Here is a 19,142-nt window from a genome sequence, read left to right on the forward strand (position 1 = left end):
TTTTTTTTTTGATATGGTCTCACTCTGTTGCCCAGGCTGGAGTCCAGTGGCACGATCTCGGCTCACTGCAAGCTCCGCCTCCCGGGTTCACGCCATTCTCCTGCCTTAGCCTCCTGAGTAGCTGGGACTACAGGCGCCCACCACCACACCCAGCTAATTTTTTGTATTTTTAGTAGAGACAGGGTTTCACCGCGTTAACCAGGATGGTCTCGATCTCCTGATCTCATGATCCACCAGCCTCAGCCTCCCAAAGTGCTGGGATTACAGGCGTGAGCCACTGCGCCTGGCCAAAAGCTTTCTTTTTTTTTGAGATGGGGTCTTAGTCTGTCACGCAGGCTGGAGTACAGTGGCACAATCATGGTTTACTGCAGCCTTAAGCCCCTGGGCTCAGGTGATCCTCCCACCTCAGCCTCCTGAGTAACTGTAACTGCAGATATGCACCACCACACCCAGCTAGTTTTTATAGAAACTGGGTTTCGCTGTGTTGCCCACGCTGGCCTCAAACTCCTGGGCTCAAGTGATCTGCCCACCTTAGCCTCCCAAAGTGCTAGGATTACAAGCATGAACTACCACGCCCAGTCAAAATCTTACTATACAAGTAATAGCAAAGAGTATTTTTTTCCCCTCTGTGAATCTGCTATACATGAATCTCTTATCCGATTTTTATGGTGTCTATTTCTTTTACTTTCTCTTTATAGGCTAATAAATAAGTTAGATGCTTAGTATCAAACTTGCTTGTAGTAGAGCTCTTGGCAAAGCACTATACCTTTCTATTAAATTATTTCAAGCTTTCTTCACCCTCAGTAAGTCTGGGGCAGGCAGGCTAGTAGTAATGCCTATCTTCAATCTCTTTCAAAAATGTATCTACCTAGGAAACACATTGTTCTTTTGTGATTTTGTAAGTTATCTTTCACTTTCTATTCAGAGTAAGAAAGCATTTTCCTTTGCAAGGCAGGTTTTCTTTAGAAAATCCAATATTCATCCTAGCTTACCTAAGAGTCTAGTTTTTAAAATAGGGACCTGCAGCCAAGAGGCTAGAATGTTAAAATAACAAGGTCTTTGTAGCTGTTGAGTATGAGATACAGGATAGCTATAACTTTTTCATTAAATTCACTGTTCTCACTTCTACTGGACTGTTTTTAGGTAGCATCACGCAGATTGCCATCTCAGAAGAGAGCATGGAAGAGGCAGGGCTGGAATGGAACTCAGCTCTCACCGCCGCTGTCACCATGGCCACGGAGGAGGGTGTAAAGAAAGACTCAGAGGAAATTTCAGGTATTCTTCTATAGGGCTCAGATGTCTCGCAGGGTCTTGTGACCCTTATCACCATTATCATTACGGACAGGGAAGACCTCTTAATTACTTTCGCTGGATTTTCTCATGCATGTAAATACTAACTATAGCTACAAACATCTTACTTTAATCCATGCAATAGCCCTGCATAGTCACATTTTACACACAAAGAAATCAGAATTGGCCGGGCGCAGTGGCTGACGCCTGTAATCCCTTTGGGAGGCCCAGGCGGGTGGATCACAAGGTCAGGAGATCGAGACCATCCTGGCTAACACAGTGAAACCCCGTCTCTACTAAAAATACAAAAAAAAATTAGCCGGGTGTGGTAGTGGGCGCCTGTAGTCCCAGCTACTCGGGTGGCTGAGGCAGGAGAATGGCGTGAACCCAGGAGGCGGAGCTTGCAGTGAGCCGAGATCGCGCCGCTGCACTCCAGCCTGGGTGACTAAGCGAGACTCCGTCTCAAAAAAAAAAAAAACCAAACAAGAAATCAGAATTTAGAAAGATTCAGCAACTTGCCTAAGACCAGTCACAAACAAGTGTCAGAGCTGAATTTAGCTGTTTGACTATGTAGTCTATGCTTTTCATCTGATCAGACTGCCTCCAACTTTGGCACATTTCTTAGATAAACTAAGTTTTGAGATATTAGAAGGAAAAAATAGGTGGCAAGTGTTGTAGAGCATGGTGATTAATGGTGATTCACTTAGAGGGGACCAGGAGAGGCTTCGCATCACCTCTATTTATTTATTCATTTAATAAGTATTTGTTATTGCCTATTTTTAGTTGGCACTGTTGTTAGATGCTGGGTGCATAGATGAAAAGACAGACCAGGTGCGGTGGCTTACGCCTGTAATCCTAGCACTTTGGGAGGCCAAAGCGGGTGGATCACCTGAGGTCGGGAGTTCGAGGCCAGCCTGACCAACGTGGAGAAACCCCATCTCTACTAAAAATGCAAAATTAGCCCGGTGTGGTCGTGCATGCCTGTAATCCCAGCTCCTCGGAGGCTGAGACAGGAGAAGCACTTGAACCTGGAAGGCGGAGGTTGCAGTGAGCTGATATCACGCCATTGCACTCCAGCCTGGGCAACAAGAAAAAAACTCCATCTCAGAAAAAAAGAAAAAAAGAAAAGACATAGCCACCACTCTCAGACCCTCAGAGAGCTTATAGCCCCATCTATCCAACTGTTTTGTTTTGTTTTCTTAAGTATAGGACTAGGGAGAGTATATCTTAATTAATATTCAATTTAATATCTTTACTATTTAACTTTCATGATATTAAATATCTCATTTTAAAATTAAATTAAAATTAAATAATATTTAATGTTAAATATATTTATTTAATGTTTAATTTAATTTAACATTTTTATTGGAGGAAAATGACTATTCTTTGTAGTGAGAACTATGACAAATTGAGAGAATGACAAATTGAGGCAATTATCCCAAGCACCTATGCTGCTGAAGGGTCCACATAATTGGGTGCCCACTCAGGGAAGCATCTAGTATTCCAAAGCTTATTCCCTTTTTTCAGGAATGGCCCAATAAGAAATCATTTTGAGTTAAAATAATTTTGAATTTAACATTGTAGAGGTTTGCCTAAGTATCTAGGTAGTGTCTCTTTTTTACTCTCTGTCTTATCCTTCTTGTGCCAGAGGACACTTTGATGTTCTGGAAAGGAATAGCTGATGTAGGGCTGATGGAAGAGGTTGTCTGCAATATACAGAAGGAAATAGAGGAGCTACTCAGGGGAGTTCAGCAGCGGCTCATCCAGGCTCCCTTCCAAGTCACAGGTAAGTGCACTAATCCTAACAGTAGCAGTCATTTATTGAATACTCACCTCTGTAGGCAGGTCCTGTAAGCCTTGCAAAAACCCTGATGTATAGGTATTATTATCTTAATTTTACAGATAAGGAAACTAAGGCTCATATATAAGTTAAATCACTTGTCTAAGGTTCATAACTAGGTTTTGAACTCAGATCTGGCCATGCTTTTCCACAGGTAATTTTTGTCTTTATAAATGATGCCAGTAGTCTGGGCAACATAGTGAGATGCTTTGTCTCCACAAAAAACTTTTTTTTTTTTTTTTTTTTAATTTTGAGACGGAGTCTCGCTCTGTCGCCCAGGCTGGAGTGCAGTGGCGCAATCTCAGTTCATTGCAACCTCCGCCTCCTGGGTTTTAAGCAATTCTCTCTGCCTCAGCCTCCTGAGTAGCTGGGATTACAGGCGCCCACCACCACATCTGGCTAATTTTTGTATTTTTAGTGGAGACAGGGTTTTGCCATGTTGGCCAGGCTGGTCTTGAACTCCTGACCTCAGGTGATCCCCCCGCCTCGGCCTCTCGAAGTGCTGGGATTACAGGCATGAGCCACCGCTCCCAGCCTACAAAAAACCTTTTAAAAATTAGTCAGGTATGGTTGGTAGTGGGTGCCTGTAGTCCCAGCTACTTGGGAGGCTGAGGCTTAGGAGAATCACTTGAGCCCAGCAGTTTGATGCTGCAGTGAGCTGTGATCATATGACTGCACTCCAGCCTGGGTGACAGAGCAAGACCCTATCTCAAAAAAAAAAAAAAAAAAAAACCGGCCAGGTGCAGTAGCTCACGCCTGTAATCCCAGTACATTAGGAGGCTGAGACCAGCGGATTACTTGAGGTCAGGAGTTCGAGACTAGCCTGGCCAACATGGTGAAAACCTGTCTCTACTAAAAATACAAAAAAAAAAAAAAAAATTAGCTGGGTATGGTGCACGTCTGTAATCCCAGCTACCTGAGAGGTTGTGGCACGAGAATTGCTGAACCCAAGAGGCGGAGGTTTGCAGTGAGCCAAGGTTACACCACTGCCCACCAGTCTGGGTGATAGAGAACAAGACTCCATCTCAAAAAAAAAAAAAACTGGCAGAAAGCATCCTCTCTCTCGCGATATATGTATTTTCTTGTTTTTTTTTTTTTGTTTGTTTTTTGTTTTTTTTTTTTCTGAGACGGAATTCCACTCAGTCACCCAGGCTGGAGTGCAGTGGCGTGATCTCAGGTAACTGCAACCTCCACCTCCTGGGTTCAAGCGATTCTCCTGCCTTAGATTCCTGAGTAGCTGGGATTACAGGCACATACCACCATGCCCGGCTAGGTTTTTTGTATTTTTAGTAGAGATGGGGTTTCACTATGTTGGCCAGGCTGGTCCTCAACTCCTGACCTCAGGTAATCTACCTGTCTTGGCCTCCAAAAGTGCTGGGATTACAGGCGTGAGCCACCGTGCCTGGCCTCCAGATTTGTATTTTTTTTTTTTTTTTTTGAGACGGAGTCTTGCTGTCTCCCAGGCTGGAGTGCAGTGGTGTGATCTCGGCTCACTGCAAGCTCTGCCCACCAAGTTCATGGCATTCTCCTGTCTCAGCCTCCCGAGTAGCTGGGACTACAGGTGCCCGCCACCACGCCCGGCTAATTTTTTATATTTTTGGTAGATACGGGGTTTCACCGTGTTAGCCAGCATGGTCTAGATCTCCTGACCTCGTGATCTGCCCGCCTCAGCCTCCCAAAGTGCTGGGATTACAGGCGCGCGAGCCACTGCGCCCGGCTAGATTTGTATTTTTAAGAGATTGTTCTGGTTGCTGTGTGGAGAGTAGGGGAAAAAGTAGAAACAAGACCAGTTGGGAAGCTCTTAAAGGAATTAGTGCAAGCAAGAGCTAATGTATCATGGATCAGAGTGGGTAGCGGTAAACTTAGGAAGAAGTGATTAGATTGAGAATGTATTTTGAATGTCGAACTGCCAAGTCTTGCTGATGGATTGGAGGCAGGATGAAAGAGAAAGAAAGATACTGGGATGATTCACACATTTTTGGCCTGAGCTGTGAGTGGTGATGCCATTTACTGAGATGAAGGCCACTGGGAGAGGAACAGGTTTAGAGAGGAAATCAAAATTAGTTCTACCTCTTAAATTGAGATGACTATTAGACCATCAAATAGAGATGTCACTCATCTAGACAGAAGTATGAATGTGGAATACAGGAAAGAGGTCAGGGCTGGAGATGTACATGTGGGAGTGCTCGGCATGTGTGTGTTATTTCAAACCATGGGACCAAGTGAGGTGACTGTGGAAGGGAATGTAGGTGAGGTTGTCCAAGTTGAGGAAGCAATTAACACAAATTCTGACAATATTTTTTTTTGGAGACAGGGTCTTGCTCTGTCGTCCAGCCTAGAGTGCAGTGATGCAGTCACAGCTCACTGCAGCCTCAACCACCTGGGCTCAATTGATCCTCCTGCCTCAATCTCCCAAGTAGCTGGGACTACAGGCACATACCACCACACCTGACTAATATTTGTAGTTTTTGTAGAGACAAGGTTTTGCCATATTGCCCAGGCTGGTCTCAAACTCCTGTGCTCAAGCAATCCACCTGGCTCAGCCTCCCAAAGTGTTGGGATTATAGGCGTGAGCCACAACACCTCGCTCTATCACCCAGGCTGGAGTGCAGTGGTGTGATCTCAGCTTAATGCAAGCTCCACCTCCTGGGTTCACACCATTCTCTGGCCTCAGCCTCCTGAGTAGCTGGGACTACAGGTGCCTGCCACCACGCCCGGCTAATTTTTCATATTTTTAGTAGAGGTGGGGTTTCACTGTGTTAGCCAGGATGGTCTCAATCTCCTGACCTCATGATCCACCCATCTCGGCCTCCCAAAGTGCTGGGACTACAGGCGTGAGCCACCATGCCTGGCCCAATTTTGTTTTTTTGAGACAGAGTTTCAGAGTTTCACTGTTGTTTCCCAGGCTGGAGTGCAGTAGTGCAGTCTTGGCTCACTGCAACCTCTGCTTCGCAGGTTCAAGCAATCCTCCTGCCTCAGCCTCCCAAGTTGCTGGGACTATAGGCATGCACCACCACACCCGGCCAATTTTTTGTATTTTTTTGTATTTAGTAGCAACGGGGTTTCACCATGTTGGTCAGGCTGGTGATCCACCCGCCTCGGCCTCCCAAAGGGCTGGGATTACAGACAGGAGCCACCGCGCCCAGCACTTTGGGAGGCTGAAGCAGGTGAATGACTTGAAGTCAGGAGTTCGAGATCAGCCTGGGCAACTTGGTGAAATCCCGTCTCTAATAAAAATACAAAAATTAGGCCGGTCGAGGTGGCTCACGCCTGTAATCCCAGCACTTTGGGAGGCCGAGGCAGGCAGATCACGAGGTCAGGAGATCAAGACCATCCTGGCTAACACGGTGAAACCCCGTCTCTTCTAAAAAATGCAAAAAAAATTAGCCTGGCATGGTGGTGGGCGCCTGTAATCCCAGCTACTGAGGAGGCTGAGGCAGGAGAATGGTGTGAACCCGGGAGGTGGAGCTTGCAGTGAGCTGAGATTGCACCACTGCACTCCAGCCTGGGAAACAGAGCCAGACTCCATCTCAAAAAAAAAAAATACAAAAATTAGCCAGGCATGGTGGCGTGCGCCTGTAATCCCAGCTACTCAGGAGGCTGAGGCAGTCAAATCGCTTGAACCCGGGAGGCAGAGCTTGCAGGGAGCCAAGATTGTGCCACTGCACTCCAGCCTGGGTGACAGAGCGAGACTCCATCTCAAAAAAAAAAATAATAATAAAAATAATAATCTTGCATGCCAATCCCCATGTTTGACACTTAAAATATATTTCTAATCTTCATGTCTATTTTGCAGAGTAAGTGTTATTAATCCCATTCATTTTAGATGAGAAAAGTGAAGAGTGAAATGACTTACCAAAGCCTTGCACATATGGGAAATAGCAAAACTGAGATGAAAGTTAACTCTATTTAGTACAGGGACCATGTTTTCAAAACCTAAAGTCAGAACTATAAACAGATGCAAGATATTAAAAAAAAATTTTTTTTTGAGATGGAATCTGGCCCTGTCTCCCAGGCTGGAGTGCAGTGGCACGATCTTGGTTCACTGCAACGTCTGCCTCCTGGGTTCAATTAATTCTTCTGCCTCAGCTGCCTCCCATGTAGCTGGGATTACAGGTACATGCCACCACACCCAGCTATTTTTTTATTATTTATTTATTTATTTATGATTTTTTTTTTTTTTACCCAGCTAATTTTTGTATTTTTGTTAGAGACTGGGATTACAAATGTGAGCCACCGCTCCTGACCTTAAAATTTTTTCAAATTGGCCAGGTGCAGTGGCTTGTGCCTGTAATCCCAGCACTTTGGGAGGCTGAGGCGGGTGGATCAAAAGGTCAGGAGTTCGAGACCAGCCTGGCCAATGTGGTGAAACCCTGTCTCTACTAAAACTACAAAAATTAGGCAGGCGTGGTGGCAGGCGCCTGTAGTCCCAGCTACTCGGGAGGCTGAGGCAAGATAATCGCTTGAACCCAGGAGGTGGAGGTTGCAATGAGCCGAGATCACGCCACTGCACTCCAGCCTGGGGGACACAGCAAGACTCTGTCTCCAAAAAAAAGAAAAAAACATTGTTTCAAATTTATGTAAGTAGAGACAGGGGTCTCACTATGTTGCCCAGGCTGGTCTTGAACTCCTGGCCTCAAGCGATCCTCCCGCCTTGGCCTCCCAAACTGTTGGGATTACAGGCATGAGCCACCATGCCCAGCCTGATCTTTGTATTTATTTATATGGAAAGATTTACAAAAATATAACAATTAAACCAGAATTCATTATACATGTAATAAATCTTTGTTAAAAATGTGTTAAAATGCAGTTAGGAGAGTCTCATAATTTCTGGTTGTTTCATATTTATAAACAGCACAGTGGAGAGTGGTGGAACATACCTGTTTTAACTGGACAGGTATGTGTTTTGTTTTAAATAGATGCTGCTGTTCTCAACAACGTAGCACACACATTTGGCCTAATGGACACAGTCAAGAAGGTTTTAGACAACAGAAGGAACCAAGTAGAGCAGGGAGAAGAACAGTTTCTCTATACTCTGACAGGTATGTATAACTTGTCTCTCTTCTTAGGTGATATCATGCTAATACTCTTGTCTTCCCATTTGCCTGTTGACTTTTGTTGGGGTAACTTTTTTTTTTAAATAGTATCAGATTTTGCTTTTAAAAATAAAAAAAAGCCACAGGTGAGGTGGATTGATGAGAAACAAAAGAGGCACAAAGGAAAAAAAGAAGGAAGCTGACATCATAGTCCCCCTTCTGTGTCTTGTGGAGGATTAAGATGTCTCTTAGATTGCTCCATTAATTCAATAACGTTGGTGGCAGAAGACACAAATTGGTCTTTGTCTTTTTTACATTATTAATACTGCTTCTTTTGGTAGATATAAATTTAGCACTTTCTCCATTATTTGTGGTAATCAGAAATTTTGTGTAATCCCAGCACTTTGGGAGACGGAGGCAGACAGACACGAGGTCAAGAGATCGAGACAATCCTGGCCAACATGGTGAAGCCCTGTCTCTACTAAAAATACAAAAATTACCTGGATGTGGTGGCGCGCGTCTGTAGTCCCAGCGGCTCGGGAGGCTGAGGCAGGAGAAGGGCGTGAACCCGGGAGGCGGAGGTTTCAGTGAGCCAAAATAGTGCCATTGTACTCCATCCTGAGCAACAAGAGCGAGACTCTGTCTCAAAAAAAAAAAAGAAAAAGAAAAAACCTTTAAACCATCAGAAAACTGGTTTTTGTTAGAAATACAGGCTTTTGGTCCCTTATGTGAATTATTTTTTCAGATATTTTTAATCATTGTACACATAAAGTTTTGTATTCTGCTTTTTTTTACCATGACATATTTTTCTTTTTGTTTGTTTGTTTTTGAGACAGGGTCTCACTCTGTCACTGAGGCTGGAGTGCAGTGGCACAATCACAGCTCACTGCAACTTTGACCTTCCCCGAGCTCAGGTGGCCCTCCCACCTCAGCCTCCTGAATAGCTGGGACTACAGGCATGTACCACCATGCCCAGCTGTTTTGTATTTTTGGTAGAGATGGGGTTTTACCACATTGCCCAGGCTGGTCCCAAACTCCTGGACTCAAGTTATCCACCCACCTCAGCCTCCCAAAGTGCTGGGATTACTAGTGTGAGCCATTGTGCTCAGCCCTATTAATATTTTTCAAGTTGCTACTCAGTATTATACCTGGACATTCTTCTAGGGATGACATTTATTTATTTTATTTATTTATTTATTTATTTATTTATTTATTTGAGATGGAGTCTGGCCCTGTCGCCCAGGCTGGAGTGCAGTCGCGATCTCAGCTCACTGCAGGCTCCGCCTCCCGGGTTCACACCATTCTTCTGCCTCAGCCTCACAAGTAGCTGGGACTGCAGGCGCCCGCGACCACGCCCGGCTGATTTTTTATATTTTTAGTAGAGATGGGGTTTCACTGTGTTAGCCAGGATGGTCTCGATCTCCTGACCTCGTGATCCACCCATCTCGGCCTCCCAAAGTGCTGAGATTACAGGCGTGAGCCACCGCGTTCAGCCTATTTTTGTTTCTTGAGACGGAATTTCGCTCTTGTTGCCCAGGCTGGAGTGCAGTGATGTAATCTCGGCTCACTGCAACCTCTGCCTCCTGGGTTCAAGCGATTCTTCTGCCTCAGTCACCTGAGTAGCTGGGATTACAGGCATGCACCACCATGCCCGGCTAATTTTGTATTTTTAATGGAGACGGGGTTTCACCATGTTGGTCAGGCTGGTCTCAAACTTCCGACCTCAGGTGATCTGCCTGCCTCGGCCTCTCAAAGTGCTAGGATTACAGGCATGAGCCACCATGCCCAGCCTTATTTATTTATTTATTTATTTAGAGACAGAGTTTCGCTTTTGTTGCCCGGGCTGGAGTGCAGTGGTACGATCTCGGCTCACCGCAACCTCCACCTCCAAAGTTCAAGCGATTCTCCTGCCTTAGACTCCCAACTAGCTGGGATGACAGGCACACGCTACCACGCCTGGCTAATTTTGTGTTTTTAGTAGAGACGGAGTTTCTCCCTGTTGGTCAGGCTGGTCCGAACTCCTGACCTCAGGTGATCCACCTGCCTCGGCCTCCCAAAGTGCTGGGATTACAGGCGTGAGCCAGTGTGCCTGGCTGCTCTTGGTGTTTTTATAGTATAAGTCATTGGAAAAACCAAAGTGGTTTTCCTACGCTCATACACTCAGTATAGCACAGAACACTTCTGTAATCAGATGTGTAGGGATTTTTCTGCATATACCAAGCAATCAACTCTCCAGCGGACACTGACTGGGTATTACATAATTCAGTTCAATTCTGATACTATCCGCCTGGAGATAGCATCAGATCATACAGGTAAGGCTCAGTCCCAAAAGACTGCCTCCCATTCAGCCCCAGGTTGTGACCTGTGCTTTTTTTTTCTTTTTTTCGATTAATTGTTGAAGGCAAACTGCAAATGACCTGTGCTTCTGACCCACTGGCTATAAATTGGGGTTCCCACTATCACCTTCTTGCATTTGATTAATTTGCTAAGGTGGCTCATAGCACTCAGAGAAGCAGTTACTCAATGATTATTGGGTTTATTTATTTATTTATTTTATTTTATTTATTTATTTTTTTTTTGAGACGGAGTCTCGCTCTGTCGCCCAGGCTTGAGTGCAGTGGCGCAATCTCGGCTCACTGCAAGCTCCACCTCCCAGGTTCACGCCATTCTCCTGCCTCAGCCTCTCCAAGTAGCTGGGACTTACAGGCACCCGCCACCATGCCCGGCTAATTTTTTTGTATTTTTAGTAGAGACGGGGTTTCACCGTGGTCTCGATCTCCTGACCTCGTGATCCACCCGCCTCAGCCTCCCAAAGTGCTGGGATTACAAGCGTGAGCCACCACGCCCGGCCGATTATTGGGTTTATTATAAAGGTTATTACAGAGGATACAGATGAATAACTAGATGGAAGAGATGCATGGGACAAGGTAGGAAGGATAGTGGGACTTCCATGCACTCTGTAGTCACGCCACTCTCAGGAACCTCCAACAATCTGAAGCTCTCTGAACCCTGTACTTTCGAGGTTTTATGGAGGCTTCATTACATAGTTATGATTGATTACCTCATTGGCCATTGGTAATCAACCTACAGCCTCTCTCCACTCCTTGGAGGTTGTGGGGGAGGGCTGAAAGTCCTAGTCTTTAATCATGCCTGGATCTTTCTGGTGACCAGCCCCCATCTTAAATCTAAGGATTCCCAGATATCAGTCATCTCATTAAGATATAAAGACATTTAGGCCGGGTGCAGTGGCTCACGCCTGTAATCCCAGCACTTTGGGAGGCCGAGGTGGGCGGATCACGAGGTCAAGAGATCGAAATCATCCTGGCCAACATGGTGAAACCCCATCTCTACTAAAAATACAAATGTTAGCTGGGTGTGGTGGTGCATGCCTGTAGTCCCAGCTACTCGGGAGGCTGAGGCAGGAGAATCGCTTGAACTCGGAGAATCGCTTGAACCCAGGAGGCGGAGGTTGCAGTGAGCCAAGATTGCGCCATCGCACTCCAGCCTGTTGATAGAGCGAGACTCTGTCTCAAAAAAAAAAAAGAGAGAGAGATATAAAGACATTTACCACTCTGGGCTGGGCGTGGTGGCTCACACCTTTAATCCCAGCAATTTGGGAGGCCTAGTCAGGCGGATCACGAGGTCAGGACATCCTGGCTAACATGGTGAAACCCTGTCTCTACTAAAATACAAAAAAACAATTAGCCAGGCGCAGTGGCGGGTGCCTGTAGTCCCAGCTACTTGGGAGGCTGGGGCAGGAGAATGGCATGAACCCAGGAGGCGGAGCTTGCAGTGAGCCTAGATTGCACCACTGCACTCCAGCCTGGGCGACAGAGCAAGACTCCATCTCAAAAAAAAAAAAAAAGACATTTATCGCTCTGGAGATCCATGTGTTTTAGGAGCTGTGTGCCAGGATCCAGGGGCAGAGACTAAATATGTATTTCTTATTATATCACAATATCACACATAGGGAGCAAAGTGTTCTACAAGTGTAACTGATCCTTTCTTGGGTGCTTATCAGGTACTAAGTAATAGAGAGGTTCCATTGTAGAAGCTAACTTACCACTGGTCACCTAAAGTTGGACTGGTCACTTGGGAGAGGGATAGTGATAGGCGTACTATAATGCAAAAGCAACCAAGTTGACCATTGTCCTGGCCCAATCTTCATAACCTTAAATTAGTCACTTTCCCTCTCTGGATCCCTGTCAAAATGAATTTGTTTGAGCTCTTAAGACCTCTTTTAGGCCGGGCGCGGTGGCTCAAGCCTGTAATCCCAGCACTTTGGGAGGCCGAGGCGGGCGGATCTCGAGGTCAGGAGATCGAGACCATCCTGGCTAACACAGTGAAACCCCGTCTCTACTAAAAATACAAAAAATTAGCCGGGTGTGTTGGCGGGCGCCTGTAGTCCCAGCTACTGGGGAGGCTGAGGCAGGAGAATGGCGTGAACCCGGGAGGTGGAGCTTGCAGTGAGCCGAGATCGCGCCACTGCACTCCAGCCTGGGGCACAGAGCAAGACTCCGTCTCAAAAAAAAAAAAAAAAAAAAAAAAAAAAAGACCTCTTTTAGTTCTGTAATTTTTAGGGACTTCTATAACTTTCTGTAGACCTTCCTAGGCAACAATTGTAAACTATGGCTATTTGAGTCACCAGCAAAGGAGTTTTCCAGCCAGTGCAGCAAGGCGTTCTTGCCTTGAAGGATAGTTCAAAAATCACCGTTTTTTGGAGTGGCCATTGTGGCTTCTTCGTAGGTCCATGAGAGTTCCAAGGGACTGTGCCAGCTGGGCGCACTGGCTTATGCCTGAAATCCCAACACTTTGGGAAGGTGAGGTGGGTGGATCGCTTGAGGCCAGAAGTTCGAGGCTATAGTGCGCAATGATAGCACCTGTGAATAGCCACTACCCTCCAGCGTAGGTAACATAACAAGACTCTGCCCCCCAAATAAACACAAGAAAGAAACCAGTATCACAACTTGCCTGAAGCTACTTAGTAACAAAACCAGACAGAGACACCAGGTCTCCTGACTCTCAGTTTAATGCTCCCAAGATTTTACTTCCCTCTACACAAAGTCTTTTCTTTTTTTCCATAGACTTGGAACGCCAGTTGGAGGAGCAGAAGAAGCAAGCCCAGGATCACAGGCTGAAATCTCAGACAGTTCAAAATGTGGTTCTGATGCCTGTGAGCACTCCTAAGCCTCCGAAAAGACCCCGGCTCCAGCGGCCAGCCTCCACCACTGTCTTGAGCCCTTCTCCTCCTGTCCAGCAGCCTCAGTTCACGGTCATCTCACCCATCACCATCACCCCAGTGGGTCAGTCATTTTCCATGGGCAATATTCCAGTGGCCACCCTCAGCCAGGGCTCCAGTCCTGTGACTGTCCACACACTGCCTTCTGGCCCTCAGCTCTTCCGCTATGCCACAGTGGTCTCCTCTGCCAAGAGCAGCTCACCAGACACAGTGACCATCCACCCTTCATCTAGCTTGGCGCTGCTGAGCTCTACTGCCATGCAGGATGGGAGTACACTGGGCAACATGACCACCATGGTTAGCCCTGTGGAGTTGGTGGCCATGGAGTCCGGCCTAACCTCGGCAATTCAGGCTGTTGAAAGCACCTCAGAGGATGGGCAGACCATCATTGAGATTGATCCAGCCCCGGACCCAGAAGCTGAAGATACTGAGGGCAAAGCAGTCATCTTGGAGACAGAGCTGAGGACTGAGGAGAAAGTTGTGGCTGAGATGGAAGAACACCAGCATCAAGTTCACAATGTGGAGATTGTGGTCTTAGAGGATTAACTGGGGATCTCAGGGCCAGGAGTTATGTTTTGATTTGGAATTTTAATTATTTGTTTATTTTTATCATTGTCCCATTCATTTCCACATAGGACCCTTTTTTTAAAAAAAAACAAAATCTTATTGTTGTAACTGAAAATGTTGGGTTCTTCCCACTCCCTCATTGAAAAATGGACAAAACAAGCTGCCCTTCCAGAAGTTGAGAGTAGGTCATTCAATGTCCTAATCATCTTACACCAAGAAAGTAATTTCTTTTAGGGGAAGTGTGAAGATAACGAGTAACCCTGTCCAGAAAGCCATTTCCAGGCTCGTCTGTGTAGGCATGTGGTTTTGTTCTTATAAAGATGCATTGACCAAACTCTGGAACACAGATCTGACACTGGAAGGCAACCCATTCGCATGTGGATGCTGAAGGGCACTTTATTTTGTATCCTGAAAAGGGCCTGCAGAGGCCAGTACAAAACTCTCAAACAAAAGGAAGTTGACTCTGCTTTGAGGGGAAGGTGGCATGCCAGCACTATCTTAAAAAGGGAAATGCTAGCCGGGCGCGGTGGCTCACGCCTGTAATCCCAGCACTTTGGGAGGCCGAGGCGGGTGGATCACGAGGTCAGGAGTTTGAGACCAGCCTGGCCAACATGGTGAAACCCCGTATCTACTAAAAATAAAAAAAAAAAAATTAGCCGGGTGTGGTGGCGGGAGCCTGTAATCCCAGCTATTCGGGAGGCCAAGGCAGGAGAATTGCTTGAACCTGGGAAGGCAGAGGTTGCAGTGAGCCAAGATGGCACCACTGCACTCCAGCCTGGGCAACAAGAGCGAGACTCCATCTCAAAACAAACAAAAAAAAGAAGTGCTTTGGCAAGTATGGGGCAGGGAAATCATCTTACTTCCAGAGGTGCAACTGACGCCTCTGGAGATCTCGAAAAGTTAGTACCGTGAGTGCCATTTTGAGAAGAGGGTGGTAATAAGTGGAAGGTACATCTCCACAGAGCAAGTGGCAGCAGCAGTGGCCTGTGGTTTTGCAGAGATGGAAAGCCCCAAGGCTGGGTGCCGTGGCTCATGCCTGTAATCCCAGCACTTTGGGAGGCCGAGGCGGGCGAATCACCTGAGGTCAGGAGTTTGAGGCCAGCCTGGCCAACATGGTGAAACCCTGTCTCTACTAAAAATACACACACAAAAAATTAGCTGGGCATGGTGGCAGGCGCCTGTAATCCCAGCTACTTGGGAGGCTGAGGCAGGAGAATTGCTTGAACCTGGGAGGCGGAGGTTGCAATGAGCTGAGATCATGCCATTGCACTCTAGCCTGGGTGAGAAGAGCAAAACTCTGTCTCAAAAAAAAAAGAAATGGAAAGCCAAGGATGCTGCAGCTGTGCTTTGGGGTTCAAGGTAATAGCTTACCTTGTTCCACACTTTGTCAAAGCACTCACCCTCCTAAACTAGGACCAGTCCATTCATTTGAAACTGTGCAATGTGATGTAAATTGCTCTGGTTCTTGGACTGTGGCTGTCACAGGGATGGGGCTCCAAGGCCATCATTTTCATTGCATGGCTCCAATAGCAGGGAGTTCCTCAATCACACCAGCTGCCATTTTTGGTGGGGCCATTTTTTTGACTTTGGAACCAAAAGCAGCCACTCATTTGGTGCTTCCTCTTGTTCTGCCCTCCATCCCTCAACTCTTAATGGCATCTGTCTCCTAGAACCCACGCTCTTCAGCTTTTTGGCTGATTTGGAGAACAGTGACAGGTGCCTGCCTGCCTTCATCCCCTTTTAGATTCATTTATACCACAGATGTTTCTGTGAGATACTGAGATCATAAAAAGCTTTAGGCTTGGCAGAGAGGACTCAACACCCCCAGGCTTTCCTGAGGCACCAACTAGATGTCTCTTGAGTGAACTGGACTCCCTGGGAAAGAAGCATTGTCTGCAACATTATATTATAGGAAATGTACCAGGAATGTCAATAATAATGTCTTGGGGGGATTATTTTGTTTTGTTTTGTTTTTAATGTTTGTATATTTAGAGCTGGGCCATTTTCCGTGCTGTGATTCCTTCTCTTTGACCCTCTTCAGTGTTTGGGGCAAGAGTGGACCCTGGTTTTTATTTCTTTGATTGCATTGTTTACTGCACTAGGAAAAATATAGGGATACAGGGAAACTATAGACAAATTAAAGGAAAAATAGGTCAAAAAAGAAAGCACACACCTTAAGAGTGGGAGGAATATTTTTATTAAAAACAAAACTTTGACCTGTAGTTTCTTTTTTTCTTTTTTATTTTTAAGAAGGCACCTATCAGAAGCCATGTTTCTTCAACAGATGTTGGAAACCCCTTCGAGCAAGTAAAAGTTGCATTCTCCATCCCTCAGATGGCTGTATGTAGTCAAAGAAACCCTGTAACATGGGAAGGTTACTCTTTTTTTTTTTTTCTTTTTGAGATGGAGTCTCTCTGTAGCCCAGGCTGGAGTGCAATGGTGTGATCTCAGCTCACTGCAACCTCCGCCTCCTTGGTTCAAGCGATTCTCCTGCCTCAGCCTCCTGAATAGCTGGGATTACAGGCTCCCACCACCACGCCTGGGTAATTTTTGTATTTTTAGTAGAGACGGGGTTTCGCCATGTTGGCCAGGCTGGTCTCGAACTCCTGGCCTCGAGCGATCTGCCCGCCTCGGCCTCCCAAAGTGTTGGGATTACAGGCATGAGCCACCACACCCAGCCTGAAGGTGACTCTTTAAGAATGAGATTTATGAACTCCATACAATTGTAGATTTCAGTTTTTAAATAGTCTGGGGTTTTATTTTTCTTTTCAAAATATCTAATAGACTTAGCAATCAATTTAGAACAAATATTTGGCCCTTAACATATCTCTAGTGAGGGAAGTAGCTTTTATTTCCTGCTTGTTTAGGTCTTCTGTTGGTACATAAACAAAACATTGCTGTCTAAGACTGAATCTACTTGAATCTAGGAAGGCACATCTCATCCCTATTGTGGTTTTTAGGGACACTTTTCTCTTTCCCAGAGATGAGAGGACCAATTCAGAACAGAAGAGCCCTCGTGAATACCAACATGCTAGCTGAGGTTCCCTTCTTTCCTTCATCAGAGCTATCGGCAGGGTTTTAAGGTGGTGTGTGCATCATGCTTCCAAAGCCAGGAGACTTCTTCAGACAGCCTGTTTACTAGATGCATTTTCCAGCTGGTGAAATACATGAGCTTTGTTGTTTTCCTAGTCTTCCAATAGCCTGTCATTATTGTTAGATATTATGGCACCTGTTGTCTAATGTGGGTTCCCTTACAGCCCTGGTCTAGATGATCCTAGATGGGGTGAGATATATGCAAGCCATTGGTATGTGCGTAAGCAGTTGCAATGCCCTTAGGCTGACTTGGTAGTAGGCATTTATCTTTCTGTTCATGCATTGAATAAACATTGTTAAGAACCATCTATGTGCCAGGCTTCGTGCTGGGCACTGACAGTAGAGAGATGAAGACGTAGTCCTCGCACTTACGGAATTCATACTCCAGATCTCTGGAGTTAAGAAATACATATTTCAGCCAGGCACGGTGGCTCACACCTAGAATCCCAGCACTTTCAGAAGCTGAGGCAGAACTGCTTGAGGCCAAGAGTTTAGCCTGGTCAACATAGCCAGACCCCGTCTCTACAAAAAAAAGTAAAAATTAGTCAGGTCTTGTGACTCGCACTTGTAGACACAATTACTCAGGATGCTAAGGCAAGAGGGTTTTGCTTGGGCTTAGGAGTCGAAGGCTGTAGTGAGCTATGACTGTGCCACTGTACTCTCGCCTAGGCAACAGAGCAGCACCCCCAGCTCAGAAAACCAAAACGACACATTTCATTATCATTGTTTTCCTTTGTAATCCTATGTATTTTATGCATTGAAAAACATTATTTAAGAATTTGTTCATAGGTTTCAGCAGACTGACAAAGGCACAAACAAGCAGCTGTCCTCTACTGAGGTACTGAAACAGATCCTACTGGGTAAGTGCTGCGTGTGATAGGGCTATTGGCTAGGAGCTGAGAGAACAAAGCATGAAGTGCCTAACCCAGCTTAGGGGTGTAGAGGTGGGGTCAGCAAATAAAGGAGATCTTCCTGGAGAAGGCATATACCTAAGCTGATTTAGGAGAGACCACTTTTGGCTAGGTTTATTGTACTACTTGATTTTCAAGTAATTGGGCTTATGTATTCTAGAGAAAAAGTCTTCAGTCTCTTGCTGTTTCTGCCTGCAAAGCAAGGCAGAGTCAGCAACACGGGCAGTCTCTCTACTGGAGAACGCTGAGTCATGCATGGGCTTCTCCAAGTTTCCATCAGATGGGATCCAGTGTTGAATCCAGTGCAGGACGAGTCTAGCTGGCAAAGGGTAAATGCCCCCAAGCCTTCCTGCCGTATGGTTTCCACGAAGGCCTGAGAGTCAACTGTACAACTGTCTTGTCTTGGCCATGTCCCTATTTGGTCCCCGCCTTGTTCTCTTCCCTTTCTCAATTTCCAAGCTCCACCCACTCCTAAAAACACCAGTCATTCTGAAGTAAAAAATGGACAATAAACATGAATATTCAAGATTCAAAGCCACTTCATATGAAGGTTCTTTCGCACCTCTGTCCTTATTAGGGAAGGAGGACCAATGTTAATGCAAACATCTGGAAAATTAATATTCAGTTCAGGTAGTTCTGACACCCACTAGTGGTAGCAGTTTATCCCATTTCATGAAAGGCATTAAAGGTGAGACTATGGTGGAGAGTGTTGATTATAAAGATAGTAAAAGTCAACCATGAAATGTGGAATTAGTTGAGTTACAGCATCCAGGTGTTAGTACTATCAAAGAGGTGGAACGGACAAAGGAAAGGTTGAATTTTGAAAATAGGCATGAGGTTGTGATTTACCTTGGGCAGTTTGAGGAACTCGTCCTCTCTGAGACATAATGTCATACACTAGCCTAGCTCCTGCATTTTGAGACAACTTTCCTAGTACAATTGATCACTTCCCTGGAGGTGCAGCACATCCCTTACTCCAGGATAGTTCTTCCCTGGGAAATCTTTGTGTAGTCTGAAATGTGCTGCCATAACAACCAAGGTTGTCAAGGACCTCAAGGGTGTGGTGTAGTTAGCTTTGAACTCTTGGCCGGGCACGGTGGCTCACGCCTGTAATCCCAGCACTTTGGGAGGCTGAGGTGGGTGGATCACCTGAGGTCGGGAGTTCG

The 19,142-nt window shown here is 45.8% G+C and overlaps 1 protein-coding gene across 2 annotated transcripts in view; it reads left to right on the forward strand.

The window, feature by feature from the left end:
• The window catches only part of GMEB1 (glucocorticoid modulatory element binding protein 1), a 51,276-nt gene extending 32,766 nt beyond the window's left edge, over nt 1-18,510 (forward strand). Inside the window, exons 7-10 of one of the 2 annotated variants that reach the window (XM_030805681.1) lie at nt 1,144-1,275; nt 2,939-3,076; nt 8,050-8,172; nt 13,251-17,371. In XM_030805681.1, coding sequence (XP_030661541.1) covers nt 1,144-1,275; nt 2,939-3,076; nt 8,050-8,172; nt 13,251-13,951 — 1,094 coding nt within the window. In that variant the 3' untranslated portion in view covers nt 13,952-17,371. Of the gene's footprint in view, nt 1-1,143; nt 1,276-2,938; nt 3,077-8,049; nt 8,173-13,250 lie in introns of both variants that reach the window. The other variant, XM_030805680.1, reaches the window with a different exon arrangement.
• Nucleotides 18,511-19,142: the final 632 nt, after the last annotated feature.

This window comes from Nomascus leucogenys, chromosome 24 (genome assembly GCF_006542625.1).
Source record: "Nomascus leucogenys isolate Asia chromosome 24, Asia_NLE_v1, whole genome shotgun sequence".
NCBI classification, from domain to species: Eukaryota; Metazoa; Chordata; class Mammalia; order Primates; family Hylobatidae; genus Nomascus; species Nomascus leucogenys.